This window comes from Botryllus schlosseri, chromosome 1, assembly GCF_051294905.1.
Source record: "Botryllus schlosseri isolate E-star chromosome 1, Bs_hap1, whole genome shotgun sequence".
Taxonomy (NCBI): domain Eukaryota; kingdom Metazoa; phylum Chordata; class Ascidiacea; order Stolidobranchia; family Styelidae; genus Botryllus; species Botryllus schlosseri.
In genome coordinates, this window is record NC_137236.1 from 10,727,200 (window position 1) to 10,753,798 (window position 26,599).

Here is a 26,599-nt window from a genome sequence, read left to right on the forward strand (position 1 = left end):
GTTATGTCAAAATATATTGAAAGCGCCCAAACGACTAAACTATACCACGCACACGATTTCAATTAAACATTGTATATATATATATATATATATATCGAAGTTTTCGGTCAGCATAAGGGCAGTCCTTTTCGGCCAAGCTTATCCCGCTGCCGATCGTCCTGGCAAACGTCTTGTAGTCGCATGTTACATGGCCTAAAACTTCATATGTCTTGGTGCGTAGTGGCGCAGTGATGGCCGTCGTCCATATTCCCAATTCCATCCATCGTGCGTATTTTTTCTTGGAAGACGGGTACCCAATAATCAAGATATTTGACACATGTAAATCGCTAACAGCGCGAAAAATGTTTTGAAAAAGTTGCATATATTTAAAAGATAATACTCTATTATTTATGGTAATTCAGAAAATAATTTTGGGCCCCTTCGAGCTTACCCCCTCCGATTTGGGGGTTTGAGGTGCGACAGATACGGTCCTGGATGTGATGTTACGTCGTGTGCAGTGGCGTGCGCAGATGAGTTGGAGCTCCGAAATATAAATTGCGTCCTTCGGAAAAAACAATCGTCTCCCAAATATTGATAAGCTCATCTGTAATAATGTAATTGGTATCTCGCTGTTGGGTTTCGACCGAACAATACGACACTTTCCAAGGTGAATCCTCACATTTCTGAACTCGTATATGTGTACGGTAGAAGTCAGACTGATTTGCGATAAATATTGTGGCAACCCAGGGTTTCCAGAATGTTATGTAGTTGCCGTTTGGAAATTATGTTGCGCGTGGTATGGCAGCAGACGGCGTGTTGAGATTGTTGGGAGTTGGGAAGAGGGGGGATGAAGACGGATGCGAATGAGTATGTCTCTGTGTTTGCTGGCATGAAGTAGGGGAGATGTGGTACCGATGGATCACTGGGACCGAAAATACTTGAAAATTCTCCATGATAATTCCATCATTACACTCCGGGAATTTGTCTACAATTACATGCTGACAGAATCTTTCCTCACATGCACAAAAGTTCGACCTGCGTGAGTTATGGGGTCCGTGACGAATGATTTACGTTTTAGGGGGTGTAAAGTAAATTTGGATCGACATTTGTATTTTTCTATATCACCTTTCAGACTAACAAACCCGCCATAATTTTTGATGTGAAGTATAGGACTTGTATCAGGGTATATAATGGCACATCTTTTTTGAATCAATACCATCCTCGAGTGGACTGTTTTCAAGTCAATTACAATATTTATGGGGTGGGGGACCTATGGTACCATAGCCAAATCAAACAAAATAAATGGACCAACTAATCACTTAACAACAGAAACTCGCCTACATATATATAGGCTGTATATCATAGGTGCCTGTGGTATTTTATCGCTATTACGAGGTATTTGAAAGTCAAAATGTCGATTTTCGGGTAATATGCATGTGGCATTGATTTTGTAAGTTTAGTCATAAATCAAAACATGTTTTTATGCCAACATTTCAGTTGATATAATCTATTTTATTCTTGAAGGTCGCGACGAAACATTATTCATTGGCTTGCTGTAGCTTAGCTTATAGTGCACAACAAAACAACTTGACAAATTTGAGTTTTTGAGCGTATGTCTCATAGGTCCCATGGTCGTGTGCCTTTGGACCCACCGGGTGGGGACCGATGACACGTTCGAGCAACAAATTTTAAACGTTTATAAATATTTTTTGAGAAGGCGGATATTCATGTAAATGTCTGCGATAGGTAGAGCTTGTATCGAAGTGTTGAGACAGCAAAAGATCTGCTATTCTCGGCTGAAGATTTGAAGGCTAGAGATCATTTTGCAATTTTTGATCCATCGGTACCACATCTCCCCTATTAGTAGTCGGTAGCAGCAGCATGGAGTAGTTGTAGGATATTTCGCGCCCCGCGTGACGAAAAGTTTCGAGTTTCGACAGATTTTGTCGAATGTTAATGTGCAATGAGAACTTGGGGATCATATATTAAATGTCCTTGCTGCACCCTCTACTGCGACCCCATACCTTCTCCTGAGCCCAGCGCCTTTTTATCGCCCCTTGAGCGTTTCCCCACCCTTCAAAATCCAAATCGGCCCTCAGGGCGCGCTGCGACCATGTAAAAAACACTGGTGAACATGCTTCAACGCCAAAAGTGCTGCTATGAATAATATTACATTATTTATATATCATAAATATCGTAGTAAGTGTCAGTCGGATGCAGTAATACCAGTGTTTATCAACCTTACCAACCTGCGGGACACTTTCTGATCCGAAAACCTCCGCGCAACATCAAATTTCACTGAGTCATGAAGACATATATCAACTCAATACATACCCACTATAGATTACAAATGCCGAAAATGAACTGTGCATCCACATAGAGTTAATAGAACATAATCATGAAAATATGATTTTCACACAAAAAGAAAACATTATAATGAATATTTTCCTGAGAATTAGTGAGGCTTTTGCTGTCTTCTTCTAACTGCTAGTTCTGAAATGCGGAGCTTCAATTAAAATTGGGTCATCGTATTGCTCGGCCCAAATGCAACATCTGCGCGTCAACAAGCAAGTTCAGTAAAGTGGAGACGATAGTTCTTCTTCGTCTGGGGTTCACGTGGACTCTTTTCTGGTGTTTTTTATTGCGCCAGGTCAATGAATAAATAATGAATGGGTCTCTCTAGTAGGCACGCTGATCAATGGTGAGAATCTGTTATTCTTGATTCGAGCTTGTAGTCTGATATATGTGATATGTGGACGGGAAACACAATCGTTTTATTCTTTTTAGGCAGCCCATCGACGTGCTTCTGTATATTTGAATTTGTGTTAATGTCCTCCGTAGATTCTGTAACTTTTACATGCGAAATCGCATTCATTGCGGTTCTTGTCAATGATGTCCTGATCTTCTCGCTTTAATTATTCAGGGAGAACGAATTGGGAAAATTCGATGATCTTTGGAGAAGTCAGAAAGTGTCTTTACGATGACTATAAAAACGCTGTGTTCCATAAGATATCGGTGAGTATCCCTGTTGTTACCACGCGACTGCCAAGCCGTCGATCACGATACCATATATTAGTATCAGAGTTGATCAGTAACGAAGTATTTCTACTTTTTCGAAGTACTCAATTAGTCTTCCTTTACTTCTGGTACTCACTCGAGTAGATATTTTTTCCGCTACTTCTACTTTTACTTCGTAATATTTTGTGAACTACTTACTTTCTTTTCGCTATTTTCAGTTTGTCAAGTAGAAGTAGTTTATTTCCCAATAAGAAAGATCGCCGAAGAAATTTCGGGGCTGTTTTCACGTAGTACCAACATTTAATTTTCATAAAAGTCACGTAATAACCTGAATTTTCGCGCACAGTAGATATGGAGGGACAAATATGTTTTAACGAAAGTATTGTTGAATATAATTCAGATACCGGGTTGCGTGGCTCCGTTCACGCCGCATTGTCGCCTATATCATATATTCAATCACAGTAAGTATGCCCCCCCCTCCATAACGTTTGAAACTAACGTTTCGCAATCTAGCAATTACCTATTACACCTAGCAGCCCTTGACGTGTCCCAATCTGGAAAAGTGGACTTTTACTTTTTTCACGTTAGACCTGTTTTAGCAGACCAACGTTGAAACTTTCTGGGCAAAAGACATGAAAGATATTCTCCGCTTTTTAGAAGTAGTATTTGTTTTTTCTTCCAATTATGAGTATTATACGTTAAGTTCTAATTAAAGTTTCAGTTCTTTTGTCTCGAGAACATACATATTGAAGTATAAAAGCAAGTGTAGTAATGCCTTATATTTTCCAAAAATAAAGCTATACACTGTATGGCATTTTACGATCTGCCATATTTTAATTACCTTGTACTTAGAGCGCAAAGTGTTAAAGCGGTATCCGACACAACTTCTCCATATTGCTCTTCGACTGAACTAGGGGTCTTATAATATGGGGGAGGGCGCCATGCCATGATATTCTCTAATACGGGGTGCTCGAGTAAAAAAAGGATTAGAATAGTATTTCCATATCAACACTATCATGTAATCCTATGATGCGGACGACTGTTTATTTTGTCAAAACTTGACACCTCATGGTATGCATCAATATGAATCAAGCACTCTACACCTGCGAACGAATTACCATCGTTTTAACAACTACTTACTTACTTCAGTAGATTTAAAGTCAGTCAATTCTACTTCTACTTCAAGTAGTTTTTGTTTGCTTATAAAAGAAGTACTTCTACTGGTACTTGATTATATTTTTTCGTCGCTACTTCTACTTTTACTTGAGCAGCTTTCTTGACTACTTTGACCACCTCTGATTAGTATTAAATTGGCGCCTTAAAATTACGTTATATTATAAAGAATTCAGTATGATATGGTGACTGTACGGAAATATTTGATTTTTATCTTCAAATAATAACAGCAACTAATCTTAGTCGCTACTCTCCTATATAAACGTAGTTACGAATCCATATGCCAAGCTGCCTTGCTTACGTAGCAATATAGTACTATACAATACTATAAATGTACCCTCGAACTATAAACTAGAAAATCTGGGGCGAATTTTAGTTTCGGGTGTCTTTAAATTCAGTTACAAATAAGACTAACTTCGTGACGATAAAGTTAGTATCTTAGCTCATAGGTGATGATATAAATTCGGTAAGGTCGGTTGTAGTCCTACATATTACTATAAACTACATACAGTAATACCATATCACAGTAATACCTTGCAATTGTTGTCTTAGAGTTGGGCCGCCCGTGTGAAGCCACAGACGACTCGTAAGGTCTGAATGAGCAGAGGGAACGATGTAATGATTAGCTCAAGAGCGCGCCTATTAAAATCGAAAACTTGTATCATCTTAATGATATTTATTGTTATTATCTTACTTGTCACCAATATTCCCTCTAGTTTTCACGAGTCTGCGCGCAATAACCTATACTTACTGCGCGGACCGTTGGACAACAGTGAGTACGACTAAAAAAGGTCATCACTTCGGATTTTTGTGCGCAACTTAGAGGGAACATTGCTTCTCACGTATCAATAATATTGACAATCATCATACCGACAACATTTTCGCCTATAAAAATGATCGGGAGTTGATCTGTTTGCTGTGAATATCATTTGCTGTGCCTTCTATTTGATTAGGATCTAAAATTGTCGTTTCTTACTAGGATGTTACGGAGAGTAGCTTGGCGTTATTAAGATTATTATATGGGATATTCTATCATTACTAAGATACCTGAACTGAAGATTTTCTTTTTATTGTACCCTAACTCATTCGGGAATTACCTCGCGGGCCACTCAAAACTTTCTTGCGGGCCACGGGTTGGCCGCTCCTATTCCAGATAGACATTAGAAATAAAGCAATCTTTCGAGGCACATAATCAAAAGTACTTATTGCAGTCCCCTGAGCAGAGAGTGCGACTCTGCAGGGATGGTAATGTGGATATGTTACTGTTTTTCAGGCATCAGATGTGATGCTTTGGCACGTTCCGTCTTTCCTGCCTATTTCCAAAGCAAAAAATGAAGCGACCCTTCGATATAGGACCGCCAATAAGTTTCTTGGGCGTTATGGAGCCAATTTGAGAAACTTGTTCCGGGATCATTTTCCATTGAAACCAGTTACAGGTGAATTCTATTTTAAATGGATATTTTCACATCTCGGGTGTGAAATGATGATCGAATAAAACCAATGTGCATAGATCGCCCTGCTAGACGGGTAGATGGCATAAATTAAAATGAAACAATTTTTGTCTAATCATGAGTGGATATATTTACTGTCACTCTCGTGTTTCGAGGCATCAAATTAAACTTTGAATCTTTTTAATATAGAGATATGGTAACTAATAGTAATGTGCTGGCTACCAAAGCTTTATACGGGCACCCCTGCATAACCTCGGTGCCACGTTGACTAATACCTGTACTAAGATATAATGGACTGGAACATTCCATCAATCTCATAAGAAGATAAAGCCAACTGCAATAGTCGTGTGTCAAGTTTTTGTCATAAACTTTAGTTTGTGTCATCCGGTCTAGAACCACAGTGTCCAACAAGCGGCCGCGGAAAATAATTATGTGGCCTTCAAACTAGATCAGGGGTTCTCAGCCCTTTCTTTGCCGTGGCCCATTTTCCGGTTTAAAAATGTGCTGTGGCCCACCTGACATCTTGAAGTCATAATCCTGTTTAATTCGTGGTCATGGACAGCGCCGTAATGCCTATTTCTCTAAAATATGCGCATTTTTCTCTAACTGATGATATTGAAATCTCGATCTCCCGGGATATGAAATCGCGCGAAGCGCGAAAAAAATTTCAAGTGGAATAAATATCCTTCAACAAACGACCAACGAAATAATCTTGGGCCCCTCCGAGCTCCCCCAATTGGGGATGTGCGTGCGGCAGTTACGGCCCTGGTAGATCATAATCTAAAGTAGATTATTTTCGTCCGCTGCTCCATTCGCGTCGCGAAACACAATGATCAGATCCCCGCACTGTGTAATTGAGACTTTAGTGATTATATTGTGGGGAATTATTATAATCATTCTGGGCCTGTATCGAACAATTCATGGTGAATGGGGTACTACAGAGAAGTGGAGAAAGATTTTTCAATATGCATGATGTATACTTTGTATGTCTTGTACCAAAACAACTGAAGTTGCGATGTCAGAACATTCAATCCAATGATACAATCAATTCCCGTGAGTCTTTCAGTATTTACAATGATTTCTAGACCGGATATTTTATACCGACTTCTAAGATTAATGCGCTCCGATAAATTCTCAATCCTTTAAGATTCGTTGTTGACGTGGTGCAGTAGCCTATACCTCCGCCAGAAGATGCAAATAATTTGCAATTATGGCTATGTTTAGCTTGCAATAATACGGCCTGCCGATGTACGGTAAATCTGAACATCAATTGCACTTCATTGCAAGTTCATTGCATACCCCTTTCAACGGCATACGACATATGACTTTGCCGGAATACTTGGTTACTTCAGCATTCTCTTCCGGTTATTATACGCTTCAAACTATTTTAGTTGCTGTTAGCCGTAGGTTGTCATAGCCAGTAGAAAGAGCCACCGTTTCTTCCGAACGTTTTCGATTTGTACATGCTGACTTCATGCTTGCCATTACGTCTAATCAGAGTCGGATGAAAAGCTTTATGTAGCATACGTATAATTAGATAATACGAATATATTTTTAGCGAATAACATAAGAAATATTACTAAACTTACATTAATACTGAAATTTTCAAAATGGCTCTCTGGCCCACTTCAAAATGCGCTGTGGCCCACCAGTGGGCCATGGCGCACCCTTTGAGAACCCCTGAACTAGATGTTAACGACCTCGAACGTCAACATGCAATTAGGATTTTCGAATTCGCCCTCAAGCCGAAATACAAAATAACAGTATTATAAAGGATTAAGGTGGCGTAGGCCTATACCTGGCACTGGCATTGATTGTAAACGTCACCGTTATCCCCTTATCTCCGTCAGTATGGAAGGAAAAGCTCTGCCGAGCTTTAAAGGTTTATGGTTCGTAGGTTTTATTTTCAACAGCTTATCGACCAATGGTGTTGACGTGAATTTATCCTAACGTTTTGTCGAGAATAGGTCTCCTTTATGAGCATTGTCAATGGCATTTTGAAATGCTCAACAATTGCAAGATTTAGTAGCCAACGAAAATGTATAAAATTCTTTCAAATCTACATTATCCAAAATGCCTATTTTTACTGAAATCTGTCAATCTCGCTGTATGAGCTAGCTAAAAAATCTCAATCGCAAAATAAAGTTAAGAAATTCAATCAAATTTTATTCGTACACATAAAAGACTGGTAAAAATCATATTACAGCAACATCTTTTAGGGTTATTATGTTCATCCTAGATCAAGACTTTCACGACTATCATGTTATACATAAAACCAAACCATATATAAATATTTACATAAGATACTCAAATAACGTTGCATTAATTCAATCAGTTTTCTTTGTCATATTAAGTTACTTTGTTGTAGATTGAAAAAATCACCTGGAAAACAAAAATGAAAATTTATCTTAAAATTAAATTGTTTCTCATGCGAGAAAGTGTTGAATTTCTTATCATGCTGCCAACGCCATGCGGAGAGTGGTCCGAAGTTGAAATGCAAGAGTTTCAACCAAACACGTTATAATAACGTGAGAAATTGTATCAGGCCTACATGAAAAAGGTGCACACTGCAGAACCTATCAAGGTTCGTTTGTGAACGCGAACCTCGAGATTACAGAGGTTCACATACAGAACGCGAACGTTCACCTCAAGTTCACACAATCCCTAGTTGTTAATATGGTCAATTATCTATTGATGCACAGTATAAAATTCATAAAAACTTGTGATTCACTATCTCCCACGTGAAATGTTTAGAGAGGGTATGCATATTTAAGGATATTTAAGGATATGCGTATCTTTGAAACTGGACTCAATTTGGTAAAGTCATATTTCATATACTGATTCAGCAACCTTAAAATCACTAGAAAACATTCGAAGATGTTCTTCAAAAAAATATTTTTCGATTTTGTTTATCAGTGTAATTTTGCCGAAGTATAATTGAATTCGAGTATTAAAACCAAGTAAAAAGTTAGCTAGTATATATTTCCAACAAAAGGACCGGAAAATTCAGACATTTGACGTAAAAGAGTTGATTTTCGAAATTAGTATTCATTCTCGTTTGATTGTTGTAGGATTCAGAAAGGGTGCGACCGGTATGAAGAGTCTAATTTCCTCTATAATCGAAATGAAGTATCAAAATAAAGGATGGTATTCCTACCCGGTTATACATGGAACAGACAGAATAAGGGACGAAAAGTTATTTCCTGGTTACATCAACCGAGTGAGTGTTTATCTAATTATGTATCGACGATTTGACTCACAAGCAGTGGCGGCTCGTCCTATAGGGCAACTGGGGCATTGCCCCACCTAAAATTCTGTTCAATAACAATTTAACCATTTATAGACGCACAGCGCTCAATATATACCGAGATCACAGCGAAACCCGCGTTCTTCTTGTGCTTTCGCTTGCAAATGCCCATACATAGAGAAGTCTCTGCGAAAATCGAATTCTCTTCTGTGTTTTCGCTTTGTGAATGCCTAGCCGGGGCTTGCCCCGGTAGCGCTCATAACAAGCTTTCACTATCTATTCTCTCAAAGCCGCGCACAATTAGGAAACGGTGATATACTCTCTCCTATTCGTAAAATGGCCGAGCAACCGGGGCATATATGCCTGTCGCCCCTAAGGTGTGATGTAACAATCGTATCTATATCTGAACTCGGATACCGTGATATGCGTTGAGTCGACCTTTGCTGGTATAGGTCGATTTTGATGGCGTTTCACACCATGATAATTCTCGAAACTTGGTATGTCATGTCGTGATGGTGGTATTTAACACTGTCCTAAGTTTCAGGGTTTCTACTCAAAGTTTAGGGTAGTAATTCCGTTTCCAAAGTCGAGTGTGTGCTGATCCGTCATGTATCGCAAACATTATTATTATTATTATTATTATGGAAACAAGTGGCGCTTTCAACCGATGATGGTTATTTGCGCCACGCTCAGTATACGTTCAATGAGGCAATCGGAGAAAAGCAAAGAGATCAGAGAAATAATTCGCAGGAGAGAATAAATTCTATAACTGGTATAGTTAGGCAATTGAGGGTCAATAGATTTTGTACAGAGAAAGCAACGTTTTCATTGGCACAATGAGCAATCAAAAAGCGGCGATGAAATTCAAATTTACGACATTCCATTAGCAAATGTGAAACGGTGTCCGGGACGCAGCATAAAGAACACAAGGGGGAGTCGACACACCCAATCTTGAATAAATGGGAATTAGGGCGGCAATGACCTGACCGTAGACGAAATAATATTCGATCATAATGACGATCATTCGTGTCGGGGAGGCGGTTGAAAATTGTATTTGGAAGCTGTTTAAAGAAGGCTCCTTTTTGGTCACGGATGTAATCATTGTTCCAAAGTTGCCGGCAATGCTCGAGTATTAAAACTCTTGCGTCTTTTGTTGGTGTGTCTATATTGAATTCAGAAGCTGGCGATTCATCGCTTGCCGCCGCTTTTGCGTGTGCGTCTGCAATTTCATTTCCCGGGATGCCAACATGCCCTGGTATCCATACGTAATGGATACTTGCACCGATGTTGGTCGCTTGATGGTTCAACGAGGTTATCTCACGCTGGATTCCGGGTTGACACGAAAGCGATCTTTCACGTATATGCTGGAGGCCACTCAGGCAGTCTGAAAGAATAGCGTAATTAGATGGCTGCCCGCGCTCCACTATCCACCTCAAGGCGAACAATATCGCCAGCAGTTCTAATGTAAAGCTAGATAGCAGTTTTGAGCAACGCCGTTTGATGACAGTTTGATGATCAGGGATATACGCTGCGAAGCCCGCGCAGTCGGCGAACTTGGAGCCGTCAGTGTAGATTTCAGTGGCGCTATTGTATATGTCGGAAACATAATCAAGACAAATATGTCGTTGGCTATGATCTCGAACTCCTTGCCGGTCAAGGATGGAGACAAGGTTCCTGTCCACTCTGAGGTGATGGACCGTCCACGGTGGCAACGCCGACCATTGGTATCTATTTACGTTGAGATCTGTGAAAAAGCATTTGGTGAAAGTATTGAAAGAGCGCCGCCTTGGGTTTAGCAGATAGTCTATTTCTTGCCATGAGTCCAACATCAGGCCTTCGGCTGGGTGGGTACCAGGTGGTCTACTCATTACATGACATCGGTAATTCAGGGAAAGGTGTTTATGTCGAACTTGCACTGGCATTTCCTTGCAGCTAGCTTGAAGGATGCAGATGGGGGTGCTACGCATCGCGCCGCAGCATATCCGTAGTGCCCGATTTTGTAGGACTTGAATTCGATCTACTTGTGACTTTACACCGAAACCATAGGCAGGGAGTCCGTAATCAATAACCGGGCGTATCAGTGATCTGTAAAGCACAAGCAATGATTGTTTAGACGCGCCCCAATGCGTCCCTGAAAGAAGTCTAATCAAGTTTAATCGTTTGGTGCATTTCTCTATAACGTGATCAATGTGATGCCTGTAAGACAAGGTCTTATCGAAAACTACTCCGAGGTATTTACATTTTTCCACAAAGGAAACCTCTCTACCGCCGATTGTAAGCGATAAAGAGCCCACCTTACGTTTACGAGTGAAAAGCTTTGCTACCGATTTTGACATGGATATCGAGAACCCCCAGTTACAGCACCACTCGAAAATGCTGTTAAGCGACGTTTGTATCGATGATAGTAGGTTAGGAATAGAGAGACTGCTTTCCCATACTGCGCAATCGTCCGCATAGAGACCGTGATCACATTGAATAACTGATGGCAGGTCATTTAGCATTATCGAAAAAAGCAATGGGCTAATAACACTTCCCTGGGGTGTACCATTCTCTAAAATGTACGTGTCTGATAATGTAGAGCCTATTCGAACTTGGAACGTTCGGTTGGTTAGAAATGAACTAATCCACGAATAAATGCGACCGGTTATTCCAAGCTGCGCAAGTTTATATAACATTCCTTCGCGCCACATCATGTCATAAGCGCGCTCGATGTCTAGAAACACGGCAATGACCGAACGCTGACTATTCAAGGCTTTGTAGACTGTGTCGTGGAGTGGGAGAATGTGATCTAATGTGGTTCTACCATGTCTGAATCCGGATTGCGAGGTGTGAAGGAGCCCTCTCTCCTCGAGGTACCACCGTAGCCTGTTTGTGACCATAGCCTCCATGATTTTGCATAAGTGACTTGTCAATGATATCGGTCGGAAAGACTCCGGAACGCCAGGGTCTTTGCCATGTTTGAGAAGAGGGATCACTATGGCTTTCTTCCAGGCTTCCGGAACCAGTCCGTCGTGCCATATAGAGTTGAAATGCTCTAAGATATGGTTGAGAGCGGTCGCAGATAGGTTCTGCAGCATGGCATAGCAGAGGTCGTCATCGCCAGGAGATGAGTTTCGACGAGATTGAATTGCATCCAGCAGTTCTTCCGGATTGAACGGGACATTGATGGGGTCGACGGGCTGAAGTGGTCGAGTATCGGGAGCCGGTCCCACCATGAGGTCTCGATGCAGGAGAAAACTTTCGGAGTAGGTATCACTGCTGCTGACTCTGGCAAAATATAGTCCTAGTCGATCAGCAATTGATTTGTCGTCCAACAAAGACAGATTGTTCGGGGTGAAGACTCTAGTTGCTTCCGAAGCCGAGCCACCCGACATGGATCTCACTACGCCCCATACTTTTGATAAATTTGTATTCCGATTCAGCGAGGTACAGAAGCTTTCCCAACCCTCTCGTTTTGCCGATAGTATGGTGCGTCTGCAGTCAGCGCGTAGTTTCTTGAAGGCTATGACATGATTCAAGCAGAAAGTCCTCTTCATTTTGAGGAATGCGGCTCTTTTGCGCCGTACCGCTCGGTCGCATTCTGAATTCCACCAAGGAACAGGGTTTTTTGAAGTGTGTTTAGAACGCGGAATACTGTTGGTGGATGCTGATATTATCGCCTTAGTGATGAACTCGTTGGTGTCATCAATATTAGAATTCTGATATTCTGCCAGGTTACTGTCAACATGACTGGAGAAAGCGGCCCAATTTGCTCTTCTCAAAGACCAGGGTTGTCTTTTTGTAGACTTTCTTGTGATCCGCTTCCTATATTCTGTGTGTACTATACAGTGATCACTTCCGAGGAGCTGATCACTCACAGATGTGTGACATTTCGAAGCAATATCCGATGAAGCAAGACTTAAATCCAGCAGAGACCAGCGATTAACGGCGTTTGACGAGATGTTAACGCGAGTCGGGATGGACGAATTTAACAAAACCAGTCCGTATTTATCGATAGCATCAGAGAGGATATCACCCCGTCTGTTTGTGAAGGTACTCCAGGAAAGATGGTGGGAATTGAAATCTCCCAAGATAAGTGCTTTCGATGACAGATTCCGCAGAAAAGAAAAGTCTTGTTCTCGCGGTTGATAATGCGGTGGGATATAAATATTGCATATCTGGAGACCGCCCGCGATGATAGCCAAGGCATCGATTTGAGAGGCGGTGACTATTTGGTTCGTGGAAGAGTTTATTCGATTGCTGACGAAAAAGGCAATCCCCCCAGAATGCGCCGACCTATCATTCCTATAGAGAGTGTATCCTGACAACCTAGGCGAGTATTTTTCAATAAGATGAGTTTCCTGAAGAGCAATTACGTCCGGGGGAGTCGCGAGATTATTGATGTAATGCTTGAATTCGAAAAGTTTCCTGTAAATTCCACGGCAGTTCCACTGCAAAATAAGTAGTGCCGAAGTATACATTTAATTCGGGTTTCGTACCAAGGAAGTCTTCCCAGCCGCGGGTGACGGCACATTCTTCACGCAAAGCCGGTATTGGTCTCCATTAATTTTAACGATGCTCCTTAGCTAGATCCGTCATGAGCTTTTACATGGTATGTCTTGATTTTAGTATCGAACGCTGTGCCAAGTCTCAAGGTTGGCACTCAATGATTAGGGCAGCAATTTCGTTATCAAGTTCGAGTATGGTAGAGATGTGCGCTGATCTGACACTTAGCCTACCTAACGCATTGCGGATTTCACGCAAAAGCCGGTGTATCTGTGTTCCATACTGAGATAGGTGATGAGATGATGATATCATGAAACAGTTTACTAACATCCTCGGTTTGCATTCAAATATTTAGTTTTATTTTATATTCTCCAATGTCAATTTCACCGTGGAATGGTGGCCTTCGGGCCATTTGCTCACAATTACAACCCCTGTCAAGCGCGATAGCTGTTTCGTTTTCGATGGCGGCTAACAGCTTATCGCTTGATCAGCCTATTCCTCAGTAAATTTTACGCAAAATTCGGCGTTGATCAATTCGTATTAATTTTGACAGTGTACCATACCGAAAACGGTCATGAGGCTACTTCTCGATGATTTCATGTAACAGTGTACCAAGTTTTGGCTTTCATCCACGTATTTATTCGGTAATATATTTTCCGAAGGCGATTTTGCAGCAGACATATAGACAGTAGACACTATAGACCGTAAGCCGTATGTGTCGTGTGACAATCTCCAGCCTCAAGGTCAAAATCTCCCAAGCTGTACCGGGACCGAATTTCCGAGGCTGCTATCCGTAGTTCTTCAGAATGATGTTTTGGATTCAATATGACATTTCCTTGTCCAATCTATGAGATAACAATTGCGTATGTGTCCGAACTCGTTGACCTTTCCAGTAATGCATACGCAATCTCTCGATTTAAAGTCATTTCCATTTCTGCAGATAAGTAGTCAGGTCAAGTGCGAACATGAATCGTGTTGAATCTTTGCTCCGTACGCCGTTTAGCCAGCTGCCTTTAGAGCAAAAATTAGAGGTAAAGCGACTAGGTCCGTATCAGCCTAGAAATTGCCCATTGGTCCAATCGTACGCCGGAGGAAAACGCACTCGTGCTTTTTCTTCAGCGCATTTCGATAAAAATGAATGGCTTACTTATAGCGAGGATAAAAACGCCTTGTTTTGCTTTTACTGTCTTTTATTCGACAGTGCCGGTACCGGAAGCAGTGGCTCTTGTTGGAACAAAATTGGTTATCGCGATCTGAAGCATTTGTCAGAGCGTGTGAAAGCGCACCAAAAATCCAAAAATCATTGTTTACGGGAAATTCATGTGACCATCATGAACGTTGAAAAACGCTACTGTGACGTCATATTGATAACAAGTCGCTTGCGGCCCTTGCCCCACCACCCGATATTGTCACGAGCCGCCACTGCTCACAAGGATATTGTATCGGTAGTGTAGTCAATATTCAAAATACGCTTCGTAACAACAGTCATACCAATATTACTGGAACATCTTATCATAGGATGTTGTAGAACATGGGACTCCAACACAACTCATGTTGTGGACCGGATTTAAACCTTTTGTGATCGCTTGTGGAGCGGAACAGTCGAGCGATTCTAAAATCGATACCTTTATTCTGCACAAGAATGCTATATTATCAAGCCCATACATGATAGTCCAAGTAATTAAATTACGGATCACAGAAGGTCAAGTGTTGCAACACCTTTATTCGCACGGAACGGCCGATGATGGACCGACTTAATATACTTATAAACCTCTAAAACGCAGGATTTAGGCTTGCATATTTCACGCTCGCTTTGTTTTATTCGTGTTTCATCGTCGGCCTGCTTAGTACTTATGGGTTGGGAGGGCTACAAAAGATTGAACTGTAAACCCGGTTGTCAGAATTTGACTCGTTATTATAAAATCACCATTCGGAGTTCTCTAGAAGCCGGGTACCTTTTGATTCAAAAGTTATACGGCAGTTTGATCACGTAAATTTCAAATATATTCTTTATGTAATTATCGTATTCTCCATGTACCTTATATACAACGGTTTCGCACTGGCGGTTTTGTTTCTGTGAATAGCTATTCTGTGGTTCATAGTTTTATAAAAATCTGAACTTAGTGTGCATTACTCTTCTACGTTTTCGGAATTTCGTGTCAATGTCACCGACTTGTACCTAATGGAGACAAAAGTGAAAACTCAACAGTGCCATCGAATGGTTTTAATGCGAAGTATGATCCATAGATTGACGTTCGCTGTCTTGAAGGATTATTTACGTGAAATTATTTCTTTCTAAACATTTTTGTTAGAAATGTGCTCGATAAGACAAGTAATCTACCAGTTACTCAGAATTGCTTCGCGGGTGGGATGAAATCATATTTCGGGCAGTATATTTGACATCCCCTGTTGTAAAATGTGAACTGTAGAGCAGGGATAGCTAACCTTTCCGGGTAAAGGGGCACATGCAATTAACGAGACAGTGCGCGGGCCTCTAGCCGCGCAAGTCGCCAAAAGTTTATAAATGAACTAGGTCAATAATATTATTACATTAGTACATTGTGGGTCTACTGTAAACCGCCTGCTGTGCTCAGTTTACAAGGACTGGCCTATTCGGCACACGGACATGTCGATATCGAAGATTTTCGCGTACACGGGTCAATCATTTTGTGCCTAGGTTGCATCGTCGATGATCTTTCCGCCAGCGCAAACGCGAGGAGGCTTTCTCTCCTAGTCGCGAATATAGTTAGACTTAATCGAATAAATTAGGCGTTTTTTCCATTTTCAGAAGAGGGCATAAATATTGAAAGCAAGATATCGAGTGATCGTTAAATCACACGAAGCTTGAAGAAAATTTTTCTACAATTCCACTTTATTGTAATGCACGACAATTTATTAAAAATATGACTGGACCCTGGATCTGCCAATTCGCCGGAACTGATATTTTAGTCATCAACATCCCAACTTTCGCGGCCAGACTAATCAAATTCTTGGTTGGCCCTACAAGTTCACAATCTGTGTAATTCATTCTCGATAATATATTTAATTTCGAAAATTACCTCGCGGGCCATTGAAAACCGCCAGACCCCTCATCCGACTGTACCTTTTAGACCGCTACTAATCAAGGAGTTCTGTTGCCTGTTTAGTCGCATACTACATGGCCTATAACCTCATATGTCTTGGTGCGTCGTGGCGCCGTAATGGCCGACGCCGAAATGCCGATTTCTATAAATCATGCGTCTCGTTTCTTCGGTAACGTACCCTATAATCGAGATAATTGACAACACTAAATCGCGGCTATCGCGTCGAAATTTTGAAAAGGGTACATGAATTTTCAAAAAAATGCATTATTACTTACGTTAATTCACGAAATAATTTTGTGCCCTCTTTGTGCCCCCCATCGGGGGTTTTGGGGTGCGGCAGTTACGGTCCTGCCTACAGGGTCATCCATCGTACGTCGTTTAAGCGGATGTGCAATACTCGAAGACCAAAGTGAATTTGATGTAGATTTACGGTACGAGCTCAGGTTGTAATATTGTAACGTAAAGATAGTCATTAGTCATCATTGCAATTTATTCAATTATCAACTATCTTGGATAGTATGCGGCACTACGGCAACGAATCGTATAGGATTGAGGATTTAGAGCAGCGTATAAATCATTGGAGTGTCGGTATAAAAATGTCCGGCCTTGAAATCACTGTAAGCTACATAATGTCAGAGTCGCATGGATTGTTTGCATCATTGGACTGAATGTTCTGACTTCAGTAGGAATATGACATATGTACAGATTGCATAATGAAAATTATTTCTCCGGTTCTCTGTAGTGTATACCATCAACTGAAATAACCGTAAAATGTCTGAATTTGGCCCAAGCTACCACAATTTCCCCATCATGATTCATCTAAAACCTCAATCATGAAAACTGAGTTCGTGGATGCGTGGATTAGATCATTGTGTTTCGCGACGTGCGTCGAACAGTCAACTGTTCACAAGACTTATACACGCTACCAGGGCCGTAACTACCACTCCAATCGGGGGGAGAGATCGAAATTGTTCCGTTAGTCGTATTTTGGAGGAGATTTATTCAACATGAAAATTTTCTTCGCGCATTGCGCGATTTCATGACGCTATAGGTCTAATTCATATAATGAATGGCGAGAAAAAATGCACAGATTTCAGAGAAATAAGGCATATCGGCGATATCCACGCACTGAGATGGACTATGATTCTAGCTAGGCAGAACATTTTCAAACCACAAAATGGGCCACGACCAAAAATAGGTTGATAACCCCTGGCATAGGCATAGGCTTCGGGGCCTAAAAACAACCTTTCACAACGGAACATCAATACCGAATAAACGAGTCATTTTCATGACTACGAACACAGGGTTTGGATCAGTTTTCTGTTTGTTGTTTGTTTGTTTGTGGTATTCATGGTGTTTGTCGACTACTATGGTCATTTACACTAGGCCGATATTGTTCATTATTTTTCCGTAACTGCCGACGGCCCACGGCCCACCTCTAGGCTTTTTGTAAGACACCGCTTGCGCGGATGAGGTGGCGAGCCTAGGTAAACCTCCAACACTTACTCATCGGAATTCTGACGTCGACCTCGGTCGGACTCGAACCCGCACCCATTGGTGTTGCAGCCGCGGATTATACCACTGCTCTATCTCGCCACACCCTCGGTTTTGTGTTGAATTATCCTTTTACTGCCACCGTGACACAGCGCGAAATATCAAATTGAAATTCAATGATTGTTAATTACGGATGTTGAAATACCGGAACTTCTATTTCGCTACAAGATTGGCAAGGTTCGTTTCTGAAAGCAAACTTGATTTGTTGAGGTTCGTGTGCGAACTATACGATGTATACATGCCTTTGAATAGGGTTTCATTTACTTAAAGTGTGAAAATAAATTTAAAACAAAGATGTTCAAAACAAGACCCTTGTTTAAAACATGGTTTTATTGTTTTTTTTTCAAAGCCATGACGTCACGAATATTCAATTGTAACGTCAGAGTGGATTGGCATTGACAATTGAAAGTATAGGGTAAATATAGCTCCTTTGACGAAGTATCTGCCCTATTGCTGGTGAACCGTCTATTTTTAGGGTTCCAATCATCCCATATCGATAAACGTCGGCTATATCGGATAGTAATTTTCCGTGGGCTCATTCAACGTGTTTTTCGGAAAATATTCGTGCTATTATGGAATAATTTTACAACTTAAAAAAACATTATTTCGTTTTTTCAAAGAACCTTTGTTTAAAAGACTGTTCCAAGCAGCAGATTTAGTTAATTGTGACTCCGCATAGGAACCATGATGCGAATATGTTCAGGTTACATTTCGAAGTGATGAGGGAACAAGGTCCATACGATACGGCATCGAACACCGGTAAGTTGCGATATTTTATTAATATTATACTTTTATTCTACACTCTAATAATCTATTGGACTTCAGTTCATTCAACATAGTAAATGCAACTCAATTGAATAGTATATTCATATCGAAATCAACCGGAATATTTTCGGCTGACATTCGTCAGGGGTAATCGTCAGCAACTAGTAGAGAATTGGAAAGAACATTGTATATAAACAATCGTATCACAAAATATGACGTCACCGACATGAAATTTCGAATGAGAGAGCGTTCAATGCACTATTTCCAGGTGGTACACGAACTCCTTTTGTTGGCGGGGTCACGGCTGGTGCCTTGGAGTCGACTTTCATCAAAATACACCAAAGAAAACTGTCAACAGAAGAAGTTCGTGTACCACCCGGGAATAGTACATTGAATGCTTTCTCATTCGAAATTTCACGCTGGTGACGTCATATTTTGCGATACGATTGTTGATATACAATGTTCTTTCCAATTCTCTACTAGTTGCTGACGATTACCCCTGACGAGTGTCAGCCGAAAATATTCGGGTTCATTTCAATATGAACATACTATTCAATTGTATACTGAAGTTCTGTACCTCCAAGAAGCTCTTTTCATAAACAGAAAACGGTTGTAGCCTTATTAGTAATAACTAGGGCGGTTTTTTTTGACCTAAAAAAAAGAAAATTTTGACCTAAAAAATAAAAATTTTGACTTTTTTTGACCTAGCGTATGCAAATTAGGTGTTTTCCCACATAATGTTAAAATTGCACCACTTATCTTCATTTCTGGTTTGAACTGACTGTCCTAACGAAGTAGTTTGGCCTGAAAAAACGTTTTTGGCTTAGACACAGGCAACTTTTTACATGAAAAAAATATTTGAACGAAATCTGGCCCTATGAAGAATTCCAGTGGTTACAATATGAATTATGGTAGAAATAATTAAAATATTTTGTAGTACAACGAGAGATGCTTTCCTGCATTCTTGGGTAGAAAGTGCACGTCCTTACTAAGAAGCTTGTCAAGGACGTTCAACAGCAGCAGTTGTTGGCCGACAACACTCAAGTTGTGCGTACACTGTTGGTGCTGGTGACACACCGGGTTGCTTCATTCTGACAATGTTGTCTACATCACAATTTTTCATCATGCGCTTCTTGATATAAAAATGATGCAATGCACAAGAAGTCTTTCTTCAGTTAGGATATTGCGGTACGTTGACCATAACACCATGTCTACCTATTATTTTTTTTTTACCGTTTATGATTCACAATGAGCAGATGATCAGCCGTTTACAACGGTAGGCCTATAAAATAGGCTGAAAGTGATAAAATATCAAATTATAAGTTCACCGACAGTGCTAAATCTACGATACAAACGAAATGCAGACGTCAAAAATTTATTGATTTAATGAAAAATTTTGACAAATTTTGACCTAACGCTACAATTTTGACAAATTTTGACATGTCAAAAAAAAACCGCCCTAGTAATAACATAGTGATATCGATTTCGTATGGCTATATATCTTCCAGGGTTGTAATGACTCGAGTCCGACTCAAGCGTCGAATTTTTGGTAATCGACATAAGACAATCTGTGTGGTGACTCGACTTGAACTCTAGCCATTGCGCATGATCGAGATTTGTAAGGCCAAGACAGGCATTTCGTTGTAACTTCGAAATTTAGTAAGCTATCAAAATATTTGGATTTCGTCTCTCCGTATACTGGTGTTGGTATAATAAGACCCGAAACTGTGTAAAGCGAAGAAAGTTGGTATACTATGAATGCCATGCAATCAATATCACCCGAACAGAGTTGTATAAAAGTGAGTTGAACGGGATTGAGCTCGAAAATCAACAGTGAACGCAATATAATGGACTCGGGTCACAGCACTGTCACTCGGAATCGAAACTTCGAAGTAAAACTGGGACTCGGTGGTGAAGTGAAAATGACTCGACTTGAATCGATTCAAAACTATAAATGTAGAATTGACTTGGGACTTGGAACCTTTTGACTTATTGTTACAGCCCTGATAGCCCTGTTTTTCATAAAAATATTATATAGGTTTATCGTTTCATTTGCGTTTATCTTAATCAATATCACGATTTTCAGAGATGACCATTTACAATTCTATGGGTTCAGTGAGGCAGCGACACCATTTGTATACTTAAATGTTATTGGAAATGATCTTCAACGCTCCAAATATTTCCAAATTCAGGTGGGTGCTCAGTACTACGCGCATTGTGAACAATCACTGAATCTTTATTCACATTTTCTAGGTTCGTTCCGACCGCACAAATCCGAATCCAGCTATCACCAAATTCGAAAATATCTCCAGCTCGGGAAACTTCAATTTACATTATCATGCGATACAGTTCGCAAACAAGTCAATGCGAACAGAGTGTCGGTTTCATTTTTACGTGTCCAACGAGAAGGTATGACGGAAACTAGAAAATCAAATGGACCTGGCATTGCATGTGCTTGTCTTATATTTTGTATACATGTGTATATTTTCTAAAACATCCACGAAAACAGACCGGAGATTTTAAACATCTTGCAACGACAGGAAGTCTTCACCGTTGAAACCGTTGAAATTGTAATTGCAGTGTGATGTTAAACCAACTTTCATGATAATTAGGGTGATATAGTCGACGTCATCATAGGTTAGATGCCGTAGTTGGAATAAATCGAAAGGCAAAAAGTACCTTCCCAAATCTTAGTATTACTTTCTTCGGCGTCCGCACAATTATAACTTTTTTTATACGTCCCTTGCCACGAAGAGTCATGTCAATAGCAAGTCCATACTCGAATGGAAGTTTTCCAGACTCGAAGAAGAACATTTCCAAGGTTGCTGATGAACTATTGGGCAGTACCAATCAACCAAACATACTTGAATTCGGTACAATAGTTGTCGCATGATATTTCAGGACTGGAGATCCACCCCACCGACGTTATTTCACCAGACGGACGAAACCATCACGTCTAGAAGACAAACTATATATTCGATCGAAGGTGTTCCACGGCGAGTTTTGTTCGGATACGTGCTACTTTTCAGGTAGTTACGAAAAATACAACATAAATTAGACACGGAAAATACAATTGATATTTCTGCAGAAACACTGGAGAAAAATATACTTCGGTTGAACTGGACGAAATTGCCGCTTTTTTTGTAAAAGCCGTGGCGAAGTTTCCTCGTTTAATGAACGGTAAGACGGAATCCTGCAACAACGTTGAGTGAAGCTCAAAACCGAGTATGTCGCAATAGTGAGGCATTTAATCTTGGATCGAAGTTTGATTTCAGGTCATGGTCAGTGCAAGCTGCAAGGACATGAAACGTTAGGGCAATTTTATGAGGATAACCAGCATATGTCCAGTTATAAGAGGATTTGTCCTCTTTTTTTCAGTAAATTGAAATTGTCCATGGAGGACGCCCAAATGTACTACTTTTTGGGAATATGCCCACTTTTTCCAGAAAAATTGTTGAAATGTGATACAAAAACTGGATTCCGACGCACCGAACGCCAGGGTTAGCAAGATAATAAATGAAAAATAAAGAAAGCCCGAAGGGTAGTTCGTGTGCGAGATCTGGAAAATGACCTATTGTACGGTCATAATAGTCCTTCGAACAATTTTCTTTAATGCAAGTGATATGCCGCACGAAATCGCGCAACGGGGAAATGATGAAGAATTTTGTGAAGGAAGGCACGCTAATTTTGTTTTGGTCGAAATGGCGTCATAGTGGCCTGTTCTGACATTACAATATCACTCCTTTGTGGTTTCACGAGTGTTCTATTGCAGTGCATTTTAACCGCAATGACTCGGTACACTAATGTTGCGTGCGAGGTGATACGAGAATATGATTTGCTACTGTCGGTAGGAAGAGATGCTCGCGCAGAAAGATAACCATCGACGCCATATAATTATTTAGATACCACAATACACCTTATTACGATAACATCTCTTCCCACGAAATGACCATTCTGGAAATTCAGTGTTTTTTTATTGCATCAATCGTGCGGTTTTATACAGGCTCTTCATGCCTGCAATTGGGACATATTATCCACTACGCATCACAATTTGTATGTAACCGTACTATCCGTGAGCAGATAGAAAAGGTGTTGTGGTTAAACACGCTCTGACTTGTGATCCAGGTCGTTATGTCTAGTCTTCTTCAAACTAGAGCAGTGGTTCTAAACCTTTATTTAGCCACGGCCCATATGGGTGAGGCAGCTACGGGTCTGGTATAGATCGTGTAACAAGCCGCCATAATTTCGATTTCGAAATATCACATATTTAGGAATTTTTAATTAGGTTAGTATTGGCTACTGAAACTTCTAGGTTTAATGTTCAGATATATACATATTCCCAGAATGGAGGTATGCAGACCCATTAGTGGTACCAGTTACGTTCGACAAGGGAAGTGAAGAATCGGTTTTGGAGAGTGCACCAGAAAATATGACCAAATATATTGACGCGGGAAACTTGCAATTTACATCATATAATAACTACGGATTTCCTAATGCTATATGTCCGGGAGTGAGGTAGGTTTGCTCGTATTTTCATTTATGATAGTCTTGAAATATGAGGAATCGATTTGAGGTAGATACATATTAATTAGGAAGATATAGTTCAAGCTAAGATGCTTTTCTGCATAACTTTTACATAAAAATGGGAAGAGTGGAAGTTGCAGTATCTCTACCTGCATTATCTCTGCAATGATTACCGGTCTCGGTATCCTAATATTAGGCTTACCATATTTAGGAGACTTTTACAGAAATTTCAGACATGCAAAACTGGAGAAGAATTCCCAAAAACCGGTAAATTTTTCCCACTTCGTGATCATCACTTCCGCTCAGAGCTCAAAATAACGTTTTTCTCTCCACATTGCCAAGTGTATGACTAAAAAAAAAAAGGTATTCTTTGAGCTAAAATAACCGCTTTTCCCTCCGAAATACCCGCCGGAGCTTCACTTCTGCGCTAATTTGCGGCATATCGCTCGCAAGTTCCTCTAAATGTGACCTAAATTTTCAAAAAAGGGAACAAAATCTCAAAAAAGAGGACAAAAGGGCGTCCTCCGAGGACACTTTCAAAAAAGTCAAAAAAGAGGACAAATCCTCTTAAAAGAGGACGTATGGTAAGCCTACCTAATATCCGTTTGTTCTGCTTCTCAGGGTCCAGCTAGACCAATGACTCTTAAAATCATTTTGACCTCGTGGACCGGTAACATTCCAAAACAGATGTTGCGAACCAGGGAACCTTATAATATCTAAATTAAAATCAACCCTACATTTAATCACGATATGTATGCAACTCAAATGCAATATTGGAGCTGACTCTTCCATAATATATACTTATTAGTGCGGAGAGGATCGGCAAATTCTCTGGTCATACTCCTATCCTGGTTATTAAAGCTATGGTCCGACTCCGGGCCGACTCCTTGGCCGGATTCTAGAAATGACCGTTATCCGGTCCAAAAAGTCCGTTTATAAATGTATACTCACAGGATGGTATTGAATAATGATTGAAACAGTGCAAACAAGACGCTAAAACCTCAAAGATCAAACCCAGCCCTTATATAAAGTAATTAAGCCAACTGGGACATGGACATAGCTTGTGGTAATTTCCATGAACGTTTCACTTGAATTATTGATTCGATGGTGCAAGAGGGTATGGCTGTCATATTCTTAGTAAAAAGTACCGAACAGACTCCGGCCGTATCAGAAAAAGTACTCTGGCTTCGCCAAAATGGAGAAAATCCGGCAGGATATACAATCCGACTCCGGTCCATGCTCCGCGTTCTATTTAATTTTTTGCAAAGCGAAGCTCGCAGAGTCCCGTTAAAGACCAATGACTTGATTGCGTTTATCGGTATCCTGAGAAACGCGACTTTGTTATTTGCCATAGGCTCCATTATGCTGCTGAGAGCCAAGTAATTGTAATGTCCGAATTTAACGATGTTAATTTCAAAGACACCGAAGTTATCACATATATCTGGTCCGAAACGAGTTGTTGGCTAATTTTAAACAATTTCTGAAAACACTGGTACCATCGTGGCGTACGCCCGAAGTAGATTATATACTCTCTATCAAGACCCTATACCCGTGCCGAACTTCTAAATCAATGTTTTATTTCTCTAATTAATGGACAAATGTCCAACTTGTTTCGTTTTAGAATTGAAATATAAAATTCTGATATAGTTTTCGGACCGGCAAGAAACATGCCACGGACCAGCGGTTGAGAACCATTGCTCTAGATTAATTATTCTCGAACTGTTCTATATGGGACAGATTCAAACGTATGACATGAATCTTTTGGACTTTTTTAAAATACCTGTATAATTTTTTAAAATAAAACATGCATACAAGCAAATGCGACCAAAGCTCTAATTGATGCAACCGTCCGTAAATAGGAAATGCGATGATGAAAATAATCATGGCGTTGTCGATAGAGTGCATTGTTAGACGGAATGATGAAATTCTGAAAAATTATGTTGACAATCTACGATTCATTTCCCGCTTCTAATAAACTCGTTAACGAAATATCACTTAATAATTCATCGGTACATTCTCTGAACATCAGCTTGTACTACAACGGTAATTGCCCGAATTTATCAATATTGACTGTAGGGATGAATATGTAATCGAATTGCAAGCACGAACCAAGCGTTTAGTTTGCAGAAGTAAAAGAACAGGTTATTAATTTATGAAATGAACCGTTTTTTATATCGTCTCACAATTGAATCGTTCGTTGGCTTCTTCATTTGCATACTTATATCAGTCGATAGTTATAAGCCTACCTTCCTTAAATTAATGAACACTTTCTGATCAACCACTACTGTTGTTGTAAGGCAGAAACGTACGAAAAAAGAGCCATTATTTCCGTAAACAAGTGCTCGCCAATCACCACACCACAACCTCCCTGACTCAAATCAGTGGTTCTTAACCGGGGGTCCGCGGAGCATTTTCAGGGGGTCGGCCAAACCTCCAAATTTGTAAAATGATTGATAACCTAATTTGCAATTTTTTTTAATTAGATAAAGCATAACACATTATTGCCTCATAATTGCTGAAGCTTCAGGACTCACATCATTAGAATGATCCTCTGAGATGAAATACCCTACAATGCCAACGTTATTTAATGGCCAAATTGCTAATTGCCTACTGACAAAGACATATTACTCTTTAGCAGAGGTGGTCAAAGTAGTCAAAAAAGCTAATCAAGTAGAAGTAGAAGTAGCGACGAAAAAATCTACTCAAGTACGAGTAGAAGTACTTCTTTAATAATCCATCTAAAACTAATTGAGGTAGAAGTCGAATTGACTGACTTTAAATCTACTCAAGTAAGTAAGTAGTTTTGAAAACAGTCTAAATTCGTTCGCATGGATTATCAAACGATGCGAATTGAGCTATGCGGCAGGTGCAGGTAGCTTGATTCGTATTGATGCATCCTAGGAGGTATCGATTTTCGACAGAATAAGCATTGTGTCGCATCATGAGATACAAATTATAGTATTTATATGAAAATGCGATACTCACCCTTTGTCTACTAGAGACCCCGTATTTGGAAAATATCATGGTATGGCGCCATACCCCATATTATAGAGCCCTAACTTTAGGCGAAGAGCAATACTTACATCGGATACGGTTTCATTACTTTGCGCGATTAGTATACGTTAATAACAAATATTGTGGATCGTAAAAGTGATATTCAGTGTAGCTTTATTTTCGGAAAATAGAGGTATAACTACACTTGCTTTTATGCTTCAGCATGTATGTTCTGCAGACAAAAGAACTGAAAGTAATTAGAACTCAAAGTATGATACTTGCAATTGAAAGTGAAATACTAATACCACTTCTAAAAACCGGAAAGT

The 26,599-nt window shown here is 40.2% G+C and overlaps 1 protein-coding gene across 2 annotated transcripts in view; it reads left to right on the plus strand.

The window, feature by feature from the left end:
• Positions 1 to 26,599, plus strand: part of LOC145454321 (uncharacterized) — a 55,784-nt gene that overhangs the window by 18,578 nt on the left and 10,607 nt on the right. For both annotated transcript variants that reach the window (XM_080332346.1, XM_080332405.1), the window contains 9 exons: positions 2,903 to 2,994; positions 5,444 to 5,606; positions 8,693 to 8,841; positions 18,694 to 18,749; positions 20,842 to 20,947; positions 21,009 to 21,164; positions 21,657 to 21,784; positions 21,844 to 21,935; positions 23,099 to 23,270. In XM_080332346.1, coding sequence (XP_080188472.1) covers positions 2,903 to 2,994; positions 5,444 to 5,606; positions 8,693 to 8,841; positions 18,694 to 18,749; positions 20,842 to 20,947; positions 21,009 to 21,164; positions 21,657 to 21,784; positions 21,844 to 21,935; positions 23,099 to 23,270 — 1,114 coding nt within the window. The remainder of the gene's footprint in view (positions 1 to 2,902; positions 2,995 to 5,443; positions 5,607 to 8,692; positions 8,842 to 18,693; positions 18,750 to 20,841; positions 20,948 to 21,008; positions 21,165 to 21,656; positions 21,785 to 21,843; positions 21,936 to 23,098; positions 23,271 to 26,599) is intronic.